The sequence below is a fragment of the Bos grunniens genome, chromosome 3, assembly GCF_055505025.1.
Source record: "Bos grunniens cultivar Pamir isolate PY7600 chromosome 3, Bosgru_T2T1.0, whole genome shotgun sequence".
Lineage (NCBI taxonomy): Eukaryota > Metazoa > Chordata > Mammalia > Artiodactyla > Bovidae > Bos > Bos grunniens.
Genome location: NC_141167.1, coordinates 109,435,973 through 109,457,507, shown reverse-complemented (window position 1 = coordinate 109,457,507; position 21,535 = coordinate 109,435,973). Strand labels below are relative to the sequence as shown.

Genomic DNA, 21,535 nt, shown 5'->3' with positions numbered 1-21,535 from the left:
GCCTGGAATTCACTTTTCACCACTGATGCCATTTGCTTATTTTCTCTCTCTCCCCTCCCTTCTTATAATTTCTCCTCTTGGGAGAGCTATCTGTTTGCCTCACTCTTTTCTTCTGGCTGAGTTTGCTCTGCGATGATCCCCAGTACCCACCAGATGACTTTGTTTTCATTGCGGGGAGGAGGAGAGAGGGGGTAGGGTGTCTCAGGCAGAGGGGAGGGAGGAGGGGAGGGTGGAGGGGCCTTGATCTTGCTGGCGAAAGTTCCCAGAAAAAGAAAGAAGAAATAGCTTTCAGGGAAAGAAATCCGCCAAATGTTTATGTTCCCACAAGACTCTGCGAAACCTTTTCACAGACCAAAGCTAAAGTTGAGGGTGAGATCAGAGCACGTTTCTTAAGGAACAAACTCTTATCAACAGGCACACACAAGCACCCACATCCTTGATCCAGGGTCCCCAACCTTCCCAGAGCAGGCTGGATCATCTCCATTCCCAGGACGGCAGACTCTGTGCATGTGTGTGTGTGTGTGTGTGTGTGTGTGTGTGTTTGCAGGGAGAAGGGTACTTCTGTTCTTACCCAGAGTCCAGACCAGATCTGAAAAATGTATAAAAAGTTTGCTTCCACCCTGGTTCCTAATCAAGCAATGCTTCTCCGAGGGCACCCCAACGCTGGCTCTCTGAAATCAATACATCTGGTTCTGGCTCAAAAACCAAATCAGAGAGAGTCAGGGCCTCATTCAGGAAGAAGCAGTCCTTTATGTGAACTCCCCCCGGATGGCAAAGAGTCAGAAAACGGTGCAGCCAGAATCTTGGAGATTATTACCCTTCTCTTTTTATGATAAGAAAACAGGCTCAGGTCACCGCATAAGGCACACTTCCCGACAACCACAATGGAGCTAAAATTCACAGCTAGACTCGCAATCCAGTGCCCCGTCCACATTGCCTCCTGAATGTCGACTTTCCTACCATAGTCCCTGGGAAACCAAGAGCCGAGACAGAAGCTACAAACTATCTGAGTGAGACTGGACACATTTAACACTTTGGCACAGGGGCTCTGCTGCAGGTGCAGTGGGCAGTCTGAGGCATGGAGGTCAGCAAAGGGGGAATGTCAACCCTACCTGGAGCTGGATGCCAATAAGCTCTGAGCTGGAAGTAGCCCTGGCCCAAACAGACAACTTCTTTGTGAAAAGAAAAACTGCACCGGGACAGAGTGACCTGGGTTGTCACAGCTCAACAGTACATCCCAGAAGTGGCACAGTGTAGAAATTTTGTGCCGTCTCTTACTGAGGAAGGTGAACAAAAGCACTCTCCCTCCTTCATCCGCTTTTTAAAAAATTAACTTGTTTGATGTGGCTTCTAAGGTCATGGGCTAGGTGCTTCCATGTGTAGTGGTAATAACAATAGGAATAGCAATAGCAGTCACAGCTCCCATTTGTTAAGCACCTGTCATATGCCAGGAACTCTGTTTACATACACCATCTGCAGTTTTTCCAAGATTCCCATTGACCAGCGAAGAAACTGAGACTCAGATTATATGACAATTCCGAGGTCTCATGGCTAGTTAATGGCAAAAAGGTCCATAGGATCCAATTCTTTTCTTTCTCAAGACCAAGCATTGTGCTAGGGGGAAGAAAGAAAACTCAATACAGAGAGCGAAAGAATGGACGTCCCCCATTCTCCACCACGTCCTGCAGACCAGCAGCCCTGCCCTCAGAGACAAGATGAACAGCAGTGGGAAACAGTGGTGACTTGCCAGAACTTTAGGTTCCAGTCCTGCTCTGTGTCTAACCCTCTGAGTAAACTCTACTGTCTCTCAGTCTTCTCAAATGCATCATCTGGACATCCTCCTCGCTATTTATCTTCAGGTTGGAAGCCCAAGGAAAGCCCCAAGGTTTGTGGTTATGCCGGGGCTGAGGGCCCATCAGGAACAGTGCTCTCTCCCTCCCTTACCTCTTCTTCCTGGGTCACAGTTTTCCTCATCTGTGAAATGGAGCATATTGTCAACTCCTGGCACAGTGCCTGAAAGGTGTAAGTCTAAGTGCTAGGCCTTCCCCCTCTTCACCCAATCACCATTATGGAGTGGTTATTCCCTGAGTGGGCTTCCCAGGTGGCACTATTGGTAAAGAACCCACCTGCCAGCCGGGGAGACTTAAGTGAGGCAGGTTCGATCCCTGGGTCAGGAAGATGCCCTGGAGGAGGGCATAGGCACCCACTCCAGTCTCTTGCCTGGAGAATCCCATGGACAGAGGAGCCTCATGGGCTACTGTCCATAGCATTGCAAAGAGTTGGACACAACTGAAGTAACTTAGGGATTCAGCCCCAGAGTCTGTGTCCTGCTCTCCTCAGAAAATGTTCCCAGACCAAGTCCTGGGTCCTAACTGGGTGGTGGCCCTGCCCTTTCTTTCCCTGTCATCCTTTCTCACCCCTGCAGACTTCACTTCCCAGCATAGGATTGATGAACTTCACTGGGACCATCTCTTGCTCCTCATCAAGTGTTCTGGTCACCAGCCTACTCGCACCTCCTGCTGTATCCCACCCTGCCTCACCCCACCCCACAACCAGGGAGGCTAAGGGAGCCAGCGATGTGCAGCTCTGGCTGTGCTAGCTCTGATAGACCAGGTGGAGCCTCCCCCAGGAAGCATGACCATACTTCCTGACTACCACCAGCAGAGCCTCCACCAGCCTGCTGGGCTGACCAGGGGTTCTGGGCCTGTGCTCCGCTCAGCATTCCACGCACCCGCTCAGGTCCCTTTCTTCCCCTCCCTTGGTCTCAGCACCCGCAGCCAGCTGCCCCCACCTCCCTCCAGCATCTCTCTTCCCACTCTCCCCTTCTCTCCCGCTTCCTCCCCTCCCCCCTCTGCTGCGGGCTTGGAGCAGGAGGTTATGAAAATGAGCTGCGTGCCCAGGAGACTGTAATTATCTGCTAAGTGTGAAAGCCAGAGTGATTAATTAAGAGATAATAAAAAGAAAAGGAGGGCGAGAGGGGGGCCTCACGGCTTTGCTTTGATGATAGAACCTGAGGTGAGCCAAGCAATTAGGGGAATCTTTATCGAGAGTTAGCTATAATCCACAAATTATCAAGCACCAAATGCTCCAGGAGCAGGGCACATTTCACTCCTGCCGAGTGACAGACCGACAGACAGGGAAGGACAGCGGGAGGAAGGGGCCCAGGGAGCATCCAGCTGGGGGCAGGGAGAGGCCCTGCGCAGTGGAGCGCACGTCTGTGCTGGTGGACAGATTGTCCCGTGCCAGGCCGCCAGGCAGCACTTCCAGGCCCTCGGGCCGTGGCTACCCTTGAAACAGGGGTAGCCTGACAAAGACAGGCTGCCCCCCAGGCAGGCTCCACAGCAGAGCCAACTCGGAACACCCCCACTGTCTCCTGCAGAAGGACCAGAGGGCCAGGCGCCTGTCTCCCCCCAGACATGTCAGCTCCTCCTCTTCGAGGACTCACATTCTCCCCTGTCCTCAAGGGACCAGGAGCTGCTGTAACACCATTCCTCTCCCCGCCTTGGCCATGTGGGAGTATGTCACGCGGCCGGTGCGAATGCTACAGGGGCCACAGTTTGACAAGGCGACACCACAGCTCATAGCTCCCGGAGCCAGCAGCCCACGGGGCCCTAGCTGGATAGCCCTCCCCCACCCGGCTCCCACTCTTATCCCACCCAACCCTCCTGTAAGAACAGTCTCTTCTTTCCCACTGGGTCCTGCCCTACCAGTCCTTCCCACTGGGGTCCATTTTCCTTTTCTTGTCCCCTCCTGGAAACCTTCCCTAACTGATCCCACAGCTCCAGTATCTCTTTCCATCTTCTCCTGTGCAAATGTACAACAGGGTTCAAAATGCCCCGCTTATTTAGATGATATTTGTGTGTTTAGACCCTGAGGAAGATGGCAACCTGTCTTCTCTATTACAGTGAGCTGCAGAAACCAAGCCTCCGCCCTCAAGTTCAAGCTTAGGGCTACAAGTTTGCACTGATCTAATACAGTCTGGTATCCTAGTCCACACTCCATCAGATTAGTAGATCTCCAAAGGCAGACACCCTATCCCTTTCTTTCTCTGCCCATACTGATGTCACTTGGGATCCACTCTGTCCACCCAGGCATGGATAGCTCAGTTGAGGACATCCCTGTGTGGCTTTCCTGGTAGCTCAGTGGTAAAGAATCCGCCTGCAATACAGGAGACACGGGTTTGATCCCTGAGTCGGGAAATGCCCTGGAGGAGGGCATGGCAACCCATTCCAGTGTTCTTGCCTGGATAGGAGAGCCTCATGGTTACAGTCCATAGCGTCATAAAGAGTCAGACACGACTGAAGCAACTTAGCGTGCACACACACACAATATGTAATTCCAAGAGGAAGATGTTCCTGCTCTGAAGCTAGATCAGGTCCTGACTGTGGCCTAGGCTCACCTCTGCCATCTCCCCTGCAGGCCCCACTCTCCTCCAGGTACCCAGTGCTGCCCCAGATGCCAGAGCTTCTCTCAGCCTGGCCCCCGAGGAGGGGGTAGGAGGGGCCCTCAAACCATCCACCAGAGACAATGGCCTGGTGAAGGACACCAGAGCCCGACAGCCTCCAGCTGCTCTGAGCCACCGAGAAGGGGAAACTGGACAAGGAAGGGCACGGTGGCTCAGCCAGGTTCCTGGGAACACTACAGTTCTGGCCCTGACTGGGGACACTGGGAAGATAGACAGCCTTGGCGGTTTGTTGGAAAGTAGACCTGCTCCCTAAAGAGACAACCTGCTCAACCTCAACTGAGGCCTCAAAGACAGTGTCACCTCTGACCTCTCTAGGCTTGCACTGAGAGAAAAATGAACCTATTAGGGGAAATGTTATTCTTACAGGCATAAAGAATTCTGGACTCTTACTCAGTTATAGTCTCCAATAAGACAGCTTTTTTCTTTTTTTTCCAGAAAGAGCAGGAAGGATTGGGGTTAGACACAAAGAAGAACTTTCTGCTTGCCAGGGATTAACTGACTTGAAGGTGAGCAGGCAGAGAGAGCAAATGAAATTCCCTTCTCTTCAGAAAAAGGACAAACATGGATGCATCCAGGTTGATTCAAGTTGGTCCTGCCTAAAGAGAGAGATCTTGAGAGTCCAAAGGTGTCCAGATTCTTCCAGAATTGTCTCTCCACCTTCACTCCTGACCCTAGGATCTGTGTTCTAGGAAGCCCGGTCTGACTGACCCTACCTCCTTCTTTGTTTACTCTGAAACTCCTCAGGATGGATGTGTGTAGTTTGCACTTGAAGATGGCTGAAAGTGTAGTCAGTTTTCTGGGGGTTCTTCTTTCCCCTAGTGGACAGGATTCCCTAGATATACGGAGCAACCCATTTTATCAGAAAACTCTGAGGGCAGAGGTGCTCTTCTCTGGCCTGTGGACCTGCCTCGACAGCCTAAGGCTCTGCACCCAGATCACGAAGGGAGGGAGAGAGTGAGTTAGCTCATCACGTTGCCTGAACAACCATTAGGTCTACATGAGTGTGAGAAAATGATCTGCCCAGGGGTGGTCCTCCATTCCTGCCTGAAAACCATGACCCCAAGTAGGTCTACAATCCACCTTCCTTCCCAGATCTCACTTTGCTCATGATCAAACCTTCAAGCCAAAGCCAACAAAGCCTAGGCCCTAGCTAGCAGCTCAGTCAACATGTTTTTCCCCCCAAAACCCCACCAATTGAGAGCTGGGTTATGAGGAGTTACTCTTTTCATTTAAAAAAAGAAAGGAGAGGACTGATTGGCTCGGGCATGGAGGCATGTCTCCACCAACATACTGGCTAGTTGCTTTTCAACTCTGCAGCCGGCAGCTGTTGGCATGAGTGAACACTTGGTGGGATACAGTAGAGGTGGCTGGGAGCGTGGGAGGTGCTGGGGATAAGGCTGTGCAGGTTAGTCTTGGGGCCGAAGATGGGCAGGCCAGCATGCACTGCCCCTTCTCCTGTCACACAACCTGCTTCTCTAAAACAAACACATCGATGGTCCTGAATCAATGACCCATCCAGGCTCCGTTACACAACCAAGCCAGCTGAAAAGTGAATTCAGGTAAATGAATTCTATTTTTTCTTGCTTCCCATTAGAACGCTGAAGCTCTATTTCCCTAGAGGAAACACATCCTCTAACACTTCAGAGTGTGGTCCAAGGACAAGCAGCATTGGCATCACCTGGGAGCCTGGTGCCAACACAGAAATCCCGTCTGACCCCAGATCTTCTGAATCAGAATCTGCACTTTTTAACCAGATTCCCCAGGTGCTTCACAAGCATGTTCAAGTTTGAGAATCACTGTTCTAACATCCTGAGTTGAAACCTTGTGGAGAGAGAGGGATTTAAACCTAAACCTTCTGGTCCTGCTTACTGTGCATTGCCCAAGGAGTGCTTTCCCAGGGCTTAAAGTAGAGGTAAATGGTTGCTATCACTCCATTTAACAGATGAGGAAACTAAGGCTCACAAAGATGAAGAGCCTGCTGAATCTTCAGAGCCAGGATTAGACCTAATTCTAAAGCAGGGTGCTTTCTATTTGCTGCCATCTCAAAGCTCCCGCCACACGGCACTCCAGAGACCATAAATTCAGGGATTACCAACATCACTGGCATGGTTCACATAGACTTATCTGTATTTGCACCATTATTTGTTCTTCACTCATCCTACTGATCTGCCTTGGACTATGAGCTGTAAAAAAACAGCAGGCACTGTGCAATATGATTTACTGAAAACCGACTGTGTTCCAAATACTGTTCCTTAACATCGATTCCTTCATTCAGTCCTCACAGCAACCTTCTAACGTAGGTCTTATTGTCTCCATTTTATAGATGAGAAAACTGAGGCTCCAGTGACATGACCTGGTCCTGCTCACGCGGGTGGCAGCCTCTCTGGCTTTCCCATTGGCCCTCTGGTCAGGAGGTCCCAGGGCACTTGAGGGGTTATCCAGTTCCAAGGGTGTGTTGAAAGAGACCAGGCTTAGGACACGACCCTGGTATGAAACCAAAGGCAACATGCACAAACCAAATCCCTTAGATATGGGCTCCTCTCTCAATTTTCTGCACAAATGGAGAGCAGCAGCAGTGCAGATAATCCAGAAGTCATTTCAACTTGCTTTGCAATGCATTTTTTTTTTTTTGCCAAGTCAGATTTCCCCTTCTAATTATATTTGGCTCAAACTGACATTAAAATGAATTTGTATTCTCACTTCACCGACGGCCTGGTAAGGGAAGAAGTCCCAGATGTGTGCAGGGTGATAGGCACATCAGTGTAGACTCAAACATCATCCAGGCAGTAGCCGACTGGGGATGGAGGCTGGAGAGCTGTCAGCGCTGGCAGCAGGAGAGCGTGGGAGAGGTGGTGGACAAAGATGGAGCGGGCTTCAGGGGCTTCTGGGAGTCCCCTCAAATCATCCCCAAAGTGCGGTCAAGCGGATAGCTTTCCACGGAGGTGGGGGCTGAGGCTCAGAGCAGCACATAGGGTTTGAGATCAATTGCTCAGGGTCTGGGATTAAAACCCAGGAGTCCACTGGACGACCAGGGAATCCCAATGAAGAAAACCCCAACTTCTCTCTGGGGCTTCACCTAACCCGTCTGCCTGCTCGCGCTCCCTTGTCTCTCTGTCTCTCTCTCTCTCTGCCCCCATCTGCCCATCTCAGCTTCTTTCCTTTTAATAACCTCCCAGTTAAGTGAATCGAATGGGAAGAAGCAGTTAAAAGCACCTCATGGCTTGACAATGCTGGGTAATGGAGCGAGCAGGGCCCCAGGCTGTTCCTGGGAGAATTTAGGAAGGGGGGGGTGGAGAAGAAAAAAAAAACTCAACCAAGGACAAAGTTAATTTAGAAATCAGCTCAATAGGGTGGGAGTACAGATAGGGGAGAGGGAACTGGACACAAGAGGTTGGGAGATCTGGGGAAAGCACGCTTTATATAAACTGCCTTTGTTCCTGGAAATCATAATCCTTGGGAGGGACCTCACTCACTCCTTCGGATTCCTCAGCTCCTTCCATCCGGAGCAGGGGGCACAATCAGGGATTGTCCAAGCCCGGGATATCTTGAACAGCGCTGCATTCCAGAGGCTCCAGCCGCAGCCCCGGCCTCACATCTGTGGCTGTGCCCTCCCCCTGCCAGGCGGCCTCTTCCACTCCCCCCTCTCCGATAGCTAGACTTCAGCATTTTTCACATACCTCTCTTCCAGCGTTTATCTTACAGTATTGTCAATATCTGTTTATACATCCATCTCCCACACCCGCCCCAGAGTGGCTCAAGGACAAGGACCAAATCTCACTTACCTTTGGATCTCTGGTGCCTACATGCATGCCCAGCCCAGCCCAGCCATTAAAAACACACCAGTTTAGTGGGACACTGGCATGCACCCCTATGGCTCACTCCCATGGTGGGAATCTCCTTCAAAGGTTTCCATTTGAAAAGCCAGAGCCGGCTTCCTTGAAGACGTTTGAAGAATCTCCTAGGCTCAGCTCCCAAATGCACACACATCTCTGGCCACTGACCAGAGGAAATGGCCCAGGATTGACCCTGCAGGGACTAAATAAACCCAGATTGGCCCTCTGATGAAACCAGGTGGATCCCCTAGATTCTGGGAATGCAGACCCAGCCCAGGTTCCCAGAGAACATAGGACAAAGAACCTAGGTATCCACCAAGCTGCAGTGCTTACCACTGAACTCTGCCTCCGGGCATCTTTATCTTATTAGACCTGAGGATTTGAAGAGAAAAAAGGTCTCATCATTTCAAGCCTCCCCAACTCTGGTCACAGATCTGAGACTTCCCAAGGCGAACTGATTTTCTCTTAAGTTTTTCTGCTCACTTCCACCCAGTCAAGCCCGACCATCTGCCCATTTCATTTTTTTTTTTTTTTTTTTTGCCAACTTAAGTGGCTGTAAACCTCAACAGTGGGTAAACCCCAACAGTGGGCTTCCCAGGTGGCACTAGAATCCACCTGCCCTTGCAGGAGACGCAAGAGATGGGTGTTTGAGCCCTGGATCGGGAAGAACCCCTGAAGGAGGGCATGGCAACTCACTCCAGTATTCTTGCCTGGAGAATTCCACGGACAGAGGAGCCTGGCGGGCTACAGTCCATGGGGGTCACAAAGAGTTGGACGTGACTGAGGGACTGAGCACACACGCACACAAACCTCTATAGTGGCTCCAACAGATGAGGAGTTTAAGACAAGAGGAGGGTTTGGTGAAGAATGAAGTAGGGATCACAACGTTTTTAACACTTCCTTTGCTTTAAAAACAGAAATCCCTGTTTCTTCCTTCTTACAGGAGGTCTCAGGCCTGGCATTTCCAGGCTTTTTTTGGGTCAGGCCCCAGACTACTGTTCTGGATCACCTCCATTATTTCTCCCTAACCCAAATCCTCAGCTGCCACCAGCCTCCATGGGCCTTGCGCATTCCAGCAGCCACACCTTGACTCGGGAAGTTCAGGCGGCCTGGTAATGCTCTCCCTCTTCCTGCCACATCCACATCCTGTCCATCCTTAGACCCGCTTCCTCCATGGAGCCTTTCCTGGCCTCTTCAGCCCACAGCAAGCTCCCCAGCTCTGACTGCGCTCACTGCTCTCCTGGCGCCAAATACACCCAAGCCTAGCATTACCTGGAACCTTTGCATATATTTGTACATCTTAGTTTCTGAAAGGGAAGGGACCATATGATATCGTGGGGTTTTTTTATTCCCCATAATGCCTACACAGGGCTTCCCTGGTAGCTCATAATGTATGTTTCATACATAGTAATATACATTTGCTGACTTGAAAAAAACTAACTCTCCCCATTTTATGGAAGAGTAAACTGACACCTTCAGAAGCTAAGTTATTTGCATCTAAATCACAAAGCGAGACACTTAAAGGCAAAGGTAGTATTTTATTCTTTTGGCAACACTGGTGCCTGGAACATAGTGTAAGCACACAACACATTTCTGTGGGATAAAGGAACCAAGTCCGGATTCTCTTCCCACACAGTGAGGATGGACTCCCTCAACTGCTTTAGAAGGAAAGAAGAGGCAGAGAAGAAAAGCATCACATGGCCAGTTGGGAAGAGGGATGTATGACTCTAATCTGGCCTGGAGTAGGGCAGGCTACAGGGACAGCCCTGCCAGCGCAGAGCACTGATACCTGCTGTCCCTTGCTGCCTCAAACCCAGTCCCCATGGCCTTCTGGGAGATTCTTCCATCACCTTCCCAGAGTCAGGCCCCTGGAGGAATGAAGCAGCAGCAGCATCTCCTGGGAAACTAATGGAATTTGCTAGGGAGTACTACAGAGTTCCACCCTGGATTTAAGACCCTGAATCCTGAGGAAGCTGGCTGGCTACAAGGCCCATTTATTTCAATATGATCCCAATTTTGTTAAATGGACTCAAGGAGGGCAGAGAGGAATGAGGCTTCAGCTCCCTGAGACTACAGAGGTTAATAAAAGTTGCTGGAGAAATTAAATGTGGAGGGGGAGAAATTGGGAGCTTGGAGAAAGTTGATGCAGGGTGGGGGAGAGCAGGATGGAGAAAGAAAAATGCGATCTTCAGCAAAAAAGAAAGTCAGCTTTCATCCCAGGAGCTCAAAGAACTCGGTCAGGTTGCACTGTCTGTGAATCAGTGGGTGGGAAGGTGTACGAGCGGGGGCTGCAGGACGGAGAGAGACCAGAATCACACAATGGGGAACCTGAGGGTTCCAACTTTCACAACCTTGTAGTGTGTGCATCTTCAGAGCAAGACAAGACAAAAACTCGTGCCTTCAAAGACTCTTCAGAGGATGGCTGCCATGGCTGGCAGGGGAATGGGACACAGAACACGGCTGTATTCTCTGGTGAATGGGTGGGCCGGGGGAAAGGGAGAGAGATCTATTCATAGGTGTATGGGGGTGAGAAGCGGCTGTGTATGCAAGTGCACAGGCGACCACGAGGAATCTACACGTGTGCACGTGGACACACACACTGCACAGTGAGACTTGCATGCGGCGGCAATGTGGAACGGGTGGGTGTGCCCATCCATCTTCAGGGGCTTCCCTCTGGAATCATTCCTGCCTCCCACTCCCACTTCCCTGCTTGGGATCTGGTCCTGGCTCTGTACTACTTAAATATATCATGTTGGCCAATCTGCTTAACTTCTTTGTTTTTCTTTGTCCACTCACAAAATGGGGATAACTCCTAACAGGTTACTGCCGGTACTTAAAAAAAATTTTTTTTAATTTATTTTTATTTTTGGCTGCACTGGGAGGCATGTGGGATCCTAGTTCCCCGATCAGGGATTGAACTCATGGCCCCTGTATTGGGAGCACAGGGTCTTAACCACTAGACTGCCTGGCAAGTCCTTACTGTTGGTATTAAATGAGTTACTAATGCAAGCAAAACACAAAGCAAGCTCTCCACAGGAGAGAACCGCCTTCTCTCTCACTTAGAATGGACTCATTTTCTTTCCTGACTCCTGAGACAGCCTCTCTTTGACATAACATTTCAGAATTGAGGACATGGCAGCCTCTTTGTTCTTTCCTGCTGACCACTGCCTGCCACTCCCCCGCTCCCAATCCCAGCCCTTTCCAGGTCAAAGCATCTTCCAGGACAGGGCCAAGTAAAGTGGCCTGGAGGCCTTGAGAAGAAACCAGGCAGGAGCTGGTAGATGGGGAAGGGACATAGCCTTCCCAGCTCTGGATGCATAGACAGGGATGTCCCTATCCTTGGTTGGAAACCATCCCCAAAATTGGGATGATGGAGGCATTTGCCCCTATCCCCTCCCTACAGTCCAACCTCCCCTTAGCAAGTCATTTCAGCTCTCTAAGACTATTATATTATGTATTAAATGGGGGAAATAATAACTACACTGCTCGTATCATAGGACAGTTGTAATATATCTACCAAATGAGACTGTACATGTGAAAAAGTTGCTAAAATTGGAACGCACTATATAAATACAGGACTTCCCTGGTGGCTCAGTGGCTGAAAAAAAAAAATCCACCTGCCAATGCAGTAGATGCAGCTTTGAACCCTAGATGGGGAAGATCCCCTGGAGAAGGAAATGGCTACCCACTCCAGTATTCTTGATTGGGAAATCTCACGGACAAAGGAGCCTGGCAGCTTACAGTCCATGGATTCACAAAAGTATCCGACGCAACTTACTTAGTGACTAAACAACACAAAGTTAAAAAGACTCTACAAGTGGGAAGACGAGATCTGCGGCATTACAAACCTCCTGCTCCTGACAGACAAGGAGTTCCCATCCCCACTAAATAAAACAGATGGTCATCCAAGCAAGACAGCAAGATGCTGGTGGTCTAGGCATCTCGGCTGAGCCCTGGGGGAGCAGGCTGAGCCAGGCACCAGGAGGAGCACGGTGTCACTGTGGGGAAGAAGAGCAGGAAGGCGCCCTCTTTTGCCCTCCAAAGCCACCTCAACCGAAGGGAGGCCACCGCACAGGTGCCTCTGCGGTGAAGGGTGCCCAGGGGACCATGGGCTTTGTAGTAAAGCAAAGAGTTTGAATCTGTTGGGATCTAATACTCCCGGGATGGCCCTGAGCAAGTTAATTAAAATTGGCTTTGGTTTCCTCATCCTTAAAATGGGGGTAACACTTCCTTCACGAGGGCATTGTTAAAAGGAATAAACAATGAGTGTGAAGAGCGCACAGTAGGGATTTGACAAGAAGTCATTTTGATGCTTTGGTTGGGAGACCACCTCTTCTACAGTCACTTTTCCCTACCCTAGGGCAGGCAGGGCCTCCCAAAGCAGATGAGAACACCAGACCCCAGCCTCTGTGTCTGCCAGGGACGGGGCTGAGTTAGAAGCTCACCGTCTTGGTTTTCTCCCCAGGCCCCCACTCAGTGGGGCCCCCACCCCCTGACTCTCCACAAGTCAGTCTTGCCCGTTGCAGGGGTAGTTTCCAAGTTTGCGGCTCACAGACCTATAAAGGCTGTGTGTAATTTTAGAAACAAACACAAAGCTGCAAACCTTTCCATTCGCCAAGTAAAGCGCTTTTTACGGGACTTCCCTGGAGGTCCGGTGACTAAGGCTTCATGCTCCCAATGAAAGGGACCCAAGTTCAATCCCAGATCAGGGAACTAGATCCTACTTGTTGTAACTAAGACCCGCAGCAGTCAAATAAATACAAAATATAAATAAACAAGCAAAAAATTAAAAGTCATTTATGGTCACTGTTATATTACCAAAGAAAAACCCGTTAAACACCCAAAAATGTAGGACAGAATCTCAGAATAAAAGATGGTTTTAGGAATTTGAATGAATTTCCATTTATGAGCACTCTCTCCTTTTTCCTCTGAGTTTTCCTTCAGCTCTGGATCAGGAAGGACCCAGTCCTGGCTCAGCATCTATCCCTGCTGGCATGTGGGATCCCAGTCAAAGGAAGGTGGGGGAAGTATTTGAGAGGAGCTGATTCCCCAGCCATTAACACCATCAAGATACCCAACCTGTCTAAACCTCGATTTCTCAGCCATGAAATGGGGATAATTACAGAGCCGATCTCAGGGGGCTGTTGTACAGATTAAATTAGATAATGCAAATAAAGTAGTTAGCACAAGGGCTCCATAAATGATCCATATGATTTCCAGACTCTGAAACGCTGCCACCTCGGGGCTAGCGTTCCTCATTTCTCATAAGAGCTTTGGCTCCTTCTCACTAGAATGCCACCCTCTTCCACTTGGTCCTCTTCTTCCCCAAACCCTTCCTGAGGTCTCCAACCAAGGCTGGTTAGCCTCCCCTTCTGGGTCCTCCACAACCCAGTTCTCTCCACAAAAGATACAAGGCAGAGGTGCTGGAGCCCAGGACCAAGAATCTGGGCTGCTGGAGTGAGAAAACAAAAAGAGAAGGAGGAGCTGGAAAGGAAGCAAGCAACTGGGCTGCCCGTGTCCAGCCACGAAGTCCTAATAGAAGCACTGGCAGGGCATGTCTTTCCAGACATTGCTCCATGCACCTTATGTGGATTAACACGCCATTGCCACCGTATGAAATGTTATTTCTATCCTGACTGTACAGACGAGCAAACTGAGTCACAGAGAAAGCACACAGCTTGTTCAAGCTGACACAACTATCCAGTGGCCTGGGGGGAAAGGGGTTTAGCCAGGGAGCTGGACAGGAGTCTGTGATTTAAGACCATTTAATACTGCCTCCTTCCAACACCGTAGCGCTCTCATCGAGTCAATCAATTGATCAGATATTTAAGGGCACTCATCGCACTTAGCACTGTGTCAGAAAGTGAAAGGATAAAAGAGAAATGAAGACTTAGTCCCAGAGGATATAAAGCTCTAATGGAGTTTTCAGCAGAGCACTTGGTTCTCAGGTCAACATGGGGTGAGAGCCAAGGACAAGGCTGGGCTGCTTCATCCCTACCCCACCAGAGAGCCACGGGCAGAGGAGACAACAGGGACAAGGCTGGGCTGCCTCATCCCTACCCCACCAGAGAGCCACGGGCAGAGGAGACAACCAACCATGCAACCATGGGAGCCAGCGGAAGGTGGGAGGCCTAGACAGCTTCTCCTCCTCTTCCTGATCCAGGAGCTTCTGGGGTCCAGAGCGATAGCTGGAGGTAGTGCTAGGCCCTGAAAACTGGGTCTACACCCTTCTCTTGGGGTCTGAGCAGAAGTCCAATCAAGGTCAAGGAGAGGGACCAGGTATCCTGATTTCTGCCGTGTCTCCCGCTGCTCTTCCCCAATCTCAAGATCCTGCTTTGGGTCAGAAATGTGGGCCATCTGAAGTGTGTGTGTGTGTGTGGGGTGGGGGGGCACGATGAGAAGGGAGTCCATTCCCAGCTACTCTTTTTTCCAGACTCTTGTTCTCTGTCTGGATGTAGCTGTACTCAGGCAGTTGAATACTGGGAATTTAGGAGGCCCTGGGGCCTCTTCCCATTACTCCTCGCCACCCTGCCAAGTGGTGGCAGGGATGCCCAGGGGACGTCTAGGGGCTGGAGGGACACATTTTTCCCCTACCCCAACCTCCACCCTCCCCTGGAGGCAGCTCCCGCCCCGAGCCGGCCTGTCATCCCACATTGCTCTGATTAGCTATAATCTTTCTTTTTCAATTTCTCCTCCCTGAGACTGGGGAGCGAGAAAATCTCCCAGAAAATGAATAAATATTTCAATTTTCGGCGCAATCAGTCTGAGGAGCCAGCGCATGATGGAAACGGGGGGAAGGATAATGGTTTTCATTTAGATAAGATACAGAAAATTATTTAGTGAAAAATGAAGATTGATGAAGCCCATTGAAATTCTTTAAAACGCGATTTTTATTTCTCTGCCTAGGCTGAACGTTCCCTTCCTCTCTCCTCTCCGCTCCCCTCAATTCAACTGCCTTCTCCTCCCACCTTCTCCGCACTTGCCCATCACCCTCCCTCAAAAGCCTGGCGACCCCCCTCAGTTTCTCCTCTCACTGCCCCAGTCCCTGCCTACAACTCCTTCTTTCTAAGGATGGAGGCTGAGGAGAGAGGTCCTGCCACCGCCCCCCTCCTCTCCTGCCCAGTCCCGTGAGCATCCCCGTCTTCCCAGGTCCCTACTCCTTCCAACCCTGCCTGCTCTCCAGTCCCTGTTCAGCCTCCCAGGAACACTCAGGAGTGACTTCCTCTCCCCTCTGCTCTATCCTCTCCCTTTTGCTCCCTTTGGTATCCCCCCTCCCACCCCCAAATACTTGTGTACACTTTCATCAGGTCTTGCTTTCACCCTTGCAGGATGATGGGCGACGGAAGCTCAGCTAACCCCTGACCCCTCCCCCGCCAAGACAGAAAGGCACCCAACACTCTTCTTCTCTTGGAGCCTTCCATCCTGCCTCAGTCCACATGCCTCTCCTGTTTGCGAACTGCAGCTTTTGTTCCTTGAAGCTTGTTCGTATCCATGTTGCTGACACATTAAGGCTGCAGGAAAGGGGCAGACAGACGCTGGCCCCCAGCACATACCAGTACTGACCCAGCTGACCCCTCCCCCACCGCGGTGGGCCCTCCTCCCCTCCCCCTCCTCCAGCAGCCTGGCTGAACAAAGTCAGAACTTAAGTCATCCTCCCAACTTTCTGCCAAGTGGCTGGCTTGGCCTGCCAACCTCAGGACCAGGCCTCCTTTCCCCCAGCACCACTTCCACCCCACTCACACTATGAACGTGGGCCCTACCCAAATGCTAAGTATGCATGTGTGTGACCCAGGGGGGTGGGAGCCTTAGGGACATGATGGGAGGCCCGCCCCCACCAACTCTGCCAGGCTTTGCCTTCAGAGGCAGGAGGGCCCCGCCGGGAGGAGAGGGGAGGGGTCCAATACAACATCCCACCCCTAAACACACACCCACTAGGCCAGGAAGGGAACCGGTAGCAGGGCCTCGCCTGAGGGTGCTCGGTGCCCAGTAACTTTCCTCTTCCCAGATCCACCCTCCCACCACCACCCAAGAGGAGCCCACCTCCTCCATTTTGTTGCCTGAACATCTCCATAGGTATCTGCCTATAGGAATGCCAGTTCAAGTTTCTTTGTTTGCTGGAGGGTTGGGATTCACAGAAGGGTTTCTGTGTGTGGGTCCGTACTGTGTCCTCGCAAACGCCCAACTGCATACATGTACTGTGTCTGTGAGTTATGGTGTGTTTGGGTGCTCGAATACGCTGCTATGGGGGAGGAATCTGTCTTCCTCGGATGTGTCAGTGTCTTTGTGTATATGTGTCTGTCTTCGTGTGGGGAATGCTCGCGGGTATGTCTGTCTCAGTAGGTGAATAGTCTGTCTCGGTGTCTAGGACTGGATTTTGGTGTTTGTATGTCAATCTCTCTGTGTCAGCTCCATCTTGGGGGCGGGGGTAGAGTGGGGGGGGGGGCGGCTAGCTCAGCAGGGTTAAGTCTTCCTTAGAGTCAGATCCAAGAGACAAGAATCCACTCAAACAGAGCCCAGTAGGGGCTGAAGTCTGGGCCCTCGGTTTCTTCAGTTCCCCTGCCGCCCCGCCAGCCCAGCCTTGGGATACACTAACATCCTCATCTCTTTCAACCTCTCCCGCATCTCTCAACCTCTCCTCCATCTCCCAGGCTCTTCCCAGCCGATCCCAAATAAAGCTACATCGGTACTTTTCTGACCCGAAGGTGTTAGCCGCCCCCGACTCCCGCCGCCCCAGCGAATGGCCACTTCCATACCCAGCGGGCCAGAAGCTGCCTTTGGAACTCCACTCCAGACAGGGAGCCTCCGCGGGCAAGGGTTCAAATCCCCACCAGAGGCCCCGAGGCACCCCTCCCTTCCTCTGGAGGGGGCAGCCCCAGGCAGTCTGGAGCCGCGGCTCAGACTCAGCCACGCCAGGGGCTAGGCTGAAGGAGGGCCGGGATTCCCTCAGCTACATCTTCGGCAGCCTGGGTCCCCCGCTTTCCGCGCACCTCCGTCCCCCGAATCTGAGATCCCACCCTCTTCCCAGCCTTCCCTCCCGCCGGGATCCAGGCGTCCGGACTCCGGGTCTCAGAGGGTGGAGGTGAGTAGAGCTGCCAGAGGCTCCGGAAAAGACTTTGAGCGGTCGGATCCCTTTTTCACCCCGACCCCCGGCCCTCGCGGCCCCGATTCTCGGTTCTCCCGCGCAGCCAGAGGAAACAACTTGGGCAAATCAACGGAAAACTCCTCCCCGCAGCCCCCGTTACTCCGCGCGGGGACCCAGCCCCCACCTCGTGGCGTCCTGACCCCCGGGGACCCGCCGCTGGCTGCCGAGCCCCTCGGCGTTCCCCGGGTCGGGGCGCACACTCCGGCCCCCGGGGGAAGCGTGAAGGGGAGCAAGGGCAGGAGCGGGAGGAGCTGGGGGGTAGGGGAGCTTACCTTGGGAGAAAGTGTCGGAGAGAGTGAGGATCCAGACGAGGAGGCTCAGCATGCTGTCCTTCCGCCGTGCGCCCGCCCGCGGCTGGGGCCCGGAGTTGGCGAGGGAGCGAGAGGAGCGGGCTGGGGAGGAGGGGAGCCCGGGAGCCCGCCCCCCGCCCGCCCGCGCCCGCCCCTGCACACTCACACGCACACTCACTCGCGCGCACAAACTCACTTCCCTTCCCTCCGCTTCTCTTTTATCTCTCCTTCCTCGCGGTCCCGTCTCTCTCTCTCTCTCTCCCTCTCTCTCGCCCCCCTTTCCTTCCCCCTCGCCCTTTTATTATTTCTCGCCTGGAGCTTTATCTCTCCGGGTCTCTTTCGCTCTCTGCTCTCCCTTTCTCCCCCCTTGTCTTCCTTCCCTCTCTCCCTCCGTCCCTCCTCCTGACGTCTACTCTCCCTCCGACGGCGCCTCCCTCCACAGCCCTCCCCTTGCCCCCCCCAGTGCGCGCGCACACACACACTCACACCCCTCGCTGCAACTGAGATGGACGGAGCGCCAAGAGAGAAAGCGGTGGAGGGCAAAGCGGGTAACAACGTGAGAGTCGCAGGCGCTGGGGCAGAGACGGCGGGACCCCTGCCCACCCGCACCTCCCTCCCATCTATATACACAGCCCTGGTCCCAGGCTACCGAACTAGGCAGTGGATTGGGGAGGCGGGGCATGGGCTGAGGATCAGCTTCTAGCCCAGGGGATGACTGTGGTGGGGAAGGGTGTGTGAGTGTTTGTGTGTGTTTGGGTGTGTGTAAGCGTGTTTGGGAGAGGAGGGGGTGGGCAGGCGGTGGTTCATGGAATCAAAATGCTTAAAATCCTTTTTTTTCTTTCTCTCTCTCTTGTTAATTCCACACCCAGAATCTAACCTCTGGATTCTCAAATTGGGAATTCTCAATTGACTTAGGAATGCTGGGGGTGGGGAAGGAATCACTCCTCTTCCCACCTTCTAAAGGCAAAGCTGGAGAATTCCAGCTGCTTCCTGGATTGGTCTGAGGTCCCCGCCAGGGGGCCTCACCCAGCACACAGTGGGGCCAGGCTGTGTTGGAGTCCTCAGCTGGTGGAGGGCAGGAGTAAATGACTCCTTCCTTTGTTCATCTTATCTTCCCCTCCGGAAAGAGAAGTACTCAACTGGAGGGCTTCAAATAGCGAAGAGGAGGACAGCCACAGGAGGCACAGAGTTTGAGATCCTTTGGGGTTGAGGGTTCTGGGTGCTGGGGAGAAGGAATTCCTGGTGAGATTGATGAAGGCATTCAATAGGGGTCTCCTCTTTCTTAACAGCCAGCCTCTCTCCCAACCCCTAACTAGATGCTTCTGCTCACAGCACCGGGGGTGCCTGAACCTCTGGGTCCTAGGCAATGAGTTGAGGATACATAACAGAAATCGCACAGGAATTGCACAACTTTACAAAATTGGTCTAGAGAGGTCTCCACTTCTTTCCTCCCAGATCTTAAGTCTCCTGGGTCCCTCATTACCCGCCAAGATTCTGGATTTCAGCCCCCGGAGCCAAGGTTCATGGCTCTTTGGTGCCCTCTGCTGGTTTGAGGCAGTTATGATGCCTCTTTCTTTCACAGATAACTGACTCTAGGCTGAATGGTCCAGGTACATCCACGTAGGAGGACACAGAAACACAAACTCACATTCAGAAGCATTCTATGCACAGACCAGAGGGTCCTTCATATGTTCTAAAACACATGTGTACGGTCAAACACACAGTTTAAAAATAAAGAGTATACCTAACCCAGAGAAATAGGAATAAATATAATCACAAATACATACAAACAGCCGCGCATCAGCATGCAGACACAAGGGCTTTTAATTTACTCATCATTAATCTTGCATTTTGCAGATATTCTTGCATCTTGCATTCTTCAATGTTTGTTTATGTTCCAGTCATAATTTTAGGCCCTGGAGCTATAGCAATGAAAAAACAAACAAAAAAAAAAAATTTTTTTTTTTTTACAAAGTCCCTCCCTCAGAATATTCTATACTGGAGACCAGGAAGAGGCAATAGAAAAATAATAGAAAACACAAGGTTGTAGTAAATGCTATGAGAGACAAATAAAGCAAGATACAATGAATAGGGAGTGGAAGGAAAGGAGCAATTGCTACTCTTTCCAGAGTCAGGGAAAGCTGCTCTGCTAAAATAACATCTAAGCAGATACCTGAAGAAACTGAGAGATACAGGTGGTCAGGCAGGCATCTAAGTGGAGATTGTAGCAGGTAGGTAGAAACAGCAAGTATAATAGAAGGGCCCTGAGGAAGGGATGCTCTTGGAATATCATCTGTGAGACAGCCTTTTCTCCTTTTTATTCTGCATGGAAAGGAGGCCGGCGGCAATACTATTTAGGAAAATTTTCGAAGAAAAAAATCCAGAGCCAAGGAAGAGAATATTCTTCGCTTAGTGAGTGCTTCCTGTCTACCTTCTGCTATTCAGGTTTGATGGTGATTCTCAATGTGACGAGGGACTGGGTTATCAGAGCTTTACCCTTCCCTTGGCCTTTTATCTCACTTTGAAACCCCAGCAACAGAGAAGCTAAATTTCTTTAGATCCTTAACAGCCAAATAGTAATCTCACTCCCCTCTCCTGGTCCCTTAACTTCCCACCCTGCCTGCTGCCTTTAATCTCTGATTCTTACCAGCTCTGTTCACAGCAAACACAATTCTCCAGACTCCCCTCCACAAAAGCCAGTCAACATTCCAGATGCCAAAGTTTAAGACCCCATCTCCAGCCAAGGGTCTTCAACATCAGCTGTGTATTAGATCTCCTGAGGGACCTTTAAAAAACACCAGTGCTTTGGCCTCACTCCCAAAGATTAATTGTTCTGTAGTGAATCCCAAGCATCAGGATTTAACCTCCCCAGGGAATTCTGATGGGCAGCCAGGGTTGAGAACCAGGAAGCAAGCCCCTGCTTTCCAGGCATTGACCTCAGCAAGGCCACACACCATGGGGTGCTGTACCCTCTTCCCTCCACCAGCAGTTTTGCTTCCTGCTAATCCTGCTTCTTCCTCCCCTCCTTGTAGGGAGGACCCCAGTCAAGCTCTCACAACTTTCTTCCATTCTAATCTCTCTCACGGTAATATTCACAATTCTAATTGGATTAACTGAGTCTACTGGAATTTAATCACATAACTTTCATCAAACTGGGGACATCGTGGGGTTGAGTCTCCAGTATCTGATGGATGGTCCTGGAAGCAAAGCCTGTGTCTTTTCCATCAGACTAGACATAACCTCCCCAGGTCAGGATATCTGCCTCCCCATCAAACTTCGGGCCTTTGGAGCAAGACCTAAGCATGTCCTCTCAGCCTGGAGCTCCCCAGGGGCAAGGAAGAAGCTGGGAACCCCTCTCCACAGCAGAGATGCAGCAGAATATTTGAAGCAAGACACATGAGCATAGAAACCACCCAAGGCGATCCTAATCCAGGTTCTGCCCCTTACTTTCCGTGTTACCTTGGGTAGCTTATTTACCGCCCCCCCCCTGCCTTTCTAATCCTTGATTTCTTCATCTGAAAGCAGAGATAATAATAGTACTTACTTTATGGAGTGGTTGGGAAGATTAAATGGGTCAATATCCACATAGCTCTTACAACAGTGCAGAGCACCGAGTGAGAAGTAAATGCTAGCTGTGATTAATTTCAATTTGGGAGGTCCCCAAAGCAGGGACCTTTCCAGTCTTCCTCCTGCTGGATTAATCTTTATCCCCATGCCCGGGGCCCTGCCCACAGAGAAGTGTGCAGGTGTGGAGGTGGAGGAAGTAATCCCTAAGGATGCAACTTCACCCTGAAAAAAAGGAGAG

The 21,535-nt window shown here is 51.3% G+C and overlaps 2 protein-coding genes across 12 annotated transcripts in view; one reads left to right on the top strand and one right to left on the bottom strand.

Annotated features, from left to right (window-relative positions):
- Positions 1 to 17,796, bottom strand: part of KIRREL1 (kirre like nephrin family adhesion molecule 1) — a 104,453-nt gene extending 86,657 nt beyond the window's left edge. For all 3 annotated transcript variants that reach the window (XM_086393496.1, XM_086393497.1, XM_086393499.1), the window contains exon 1: positions 17,713 to 17,796. In XM_086393496.1, the coding sequence (XP_086249622.1) occupies positions 17,713 to 17,764 (52 nt within the window). In that variant the 5' untranslated portion in view covers positions 17,765 to 17,796. The remainder of the gene's footprint in view (positions 1 to 17,712) is intronic.
- Positions 17,071 to 21,535, top strand: part of LOC147376745 (uncharacterized) — a 32,314-nt gene continuing 27,849 nt past the window's right edge. For 2 of the 9 annotated variants that reach the window (XR_015161216.1, XR_015161217.1), the window contains exon 1: positions 17,154 to 17,377. The gene's annotated coding sequence lies outside the window, so the exon portion shown is untranslated. Of the gene's footprint in view, positions 17,378 to 21,535 lie in introns of all 9 variants that reach the window. The other 7 variants (XR_015161215.1, XM_086393501.1, XR_015161221.1 and 4 more) reach the window with 6 other exon arrangements.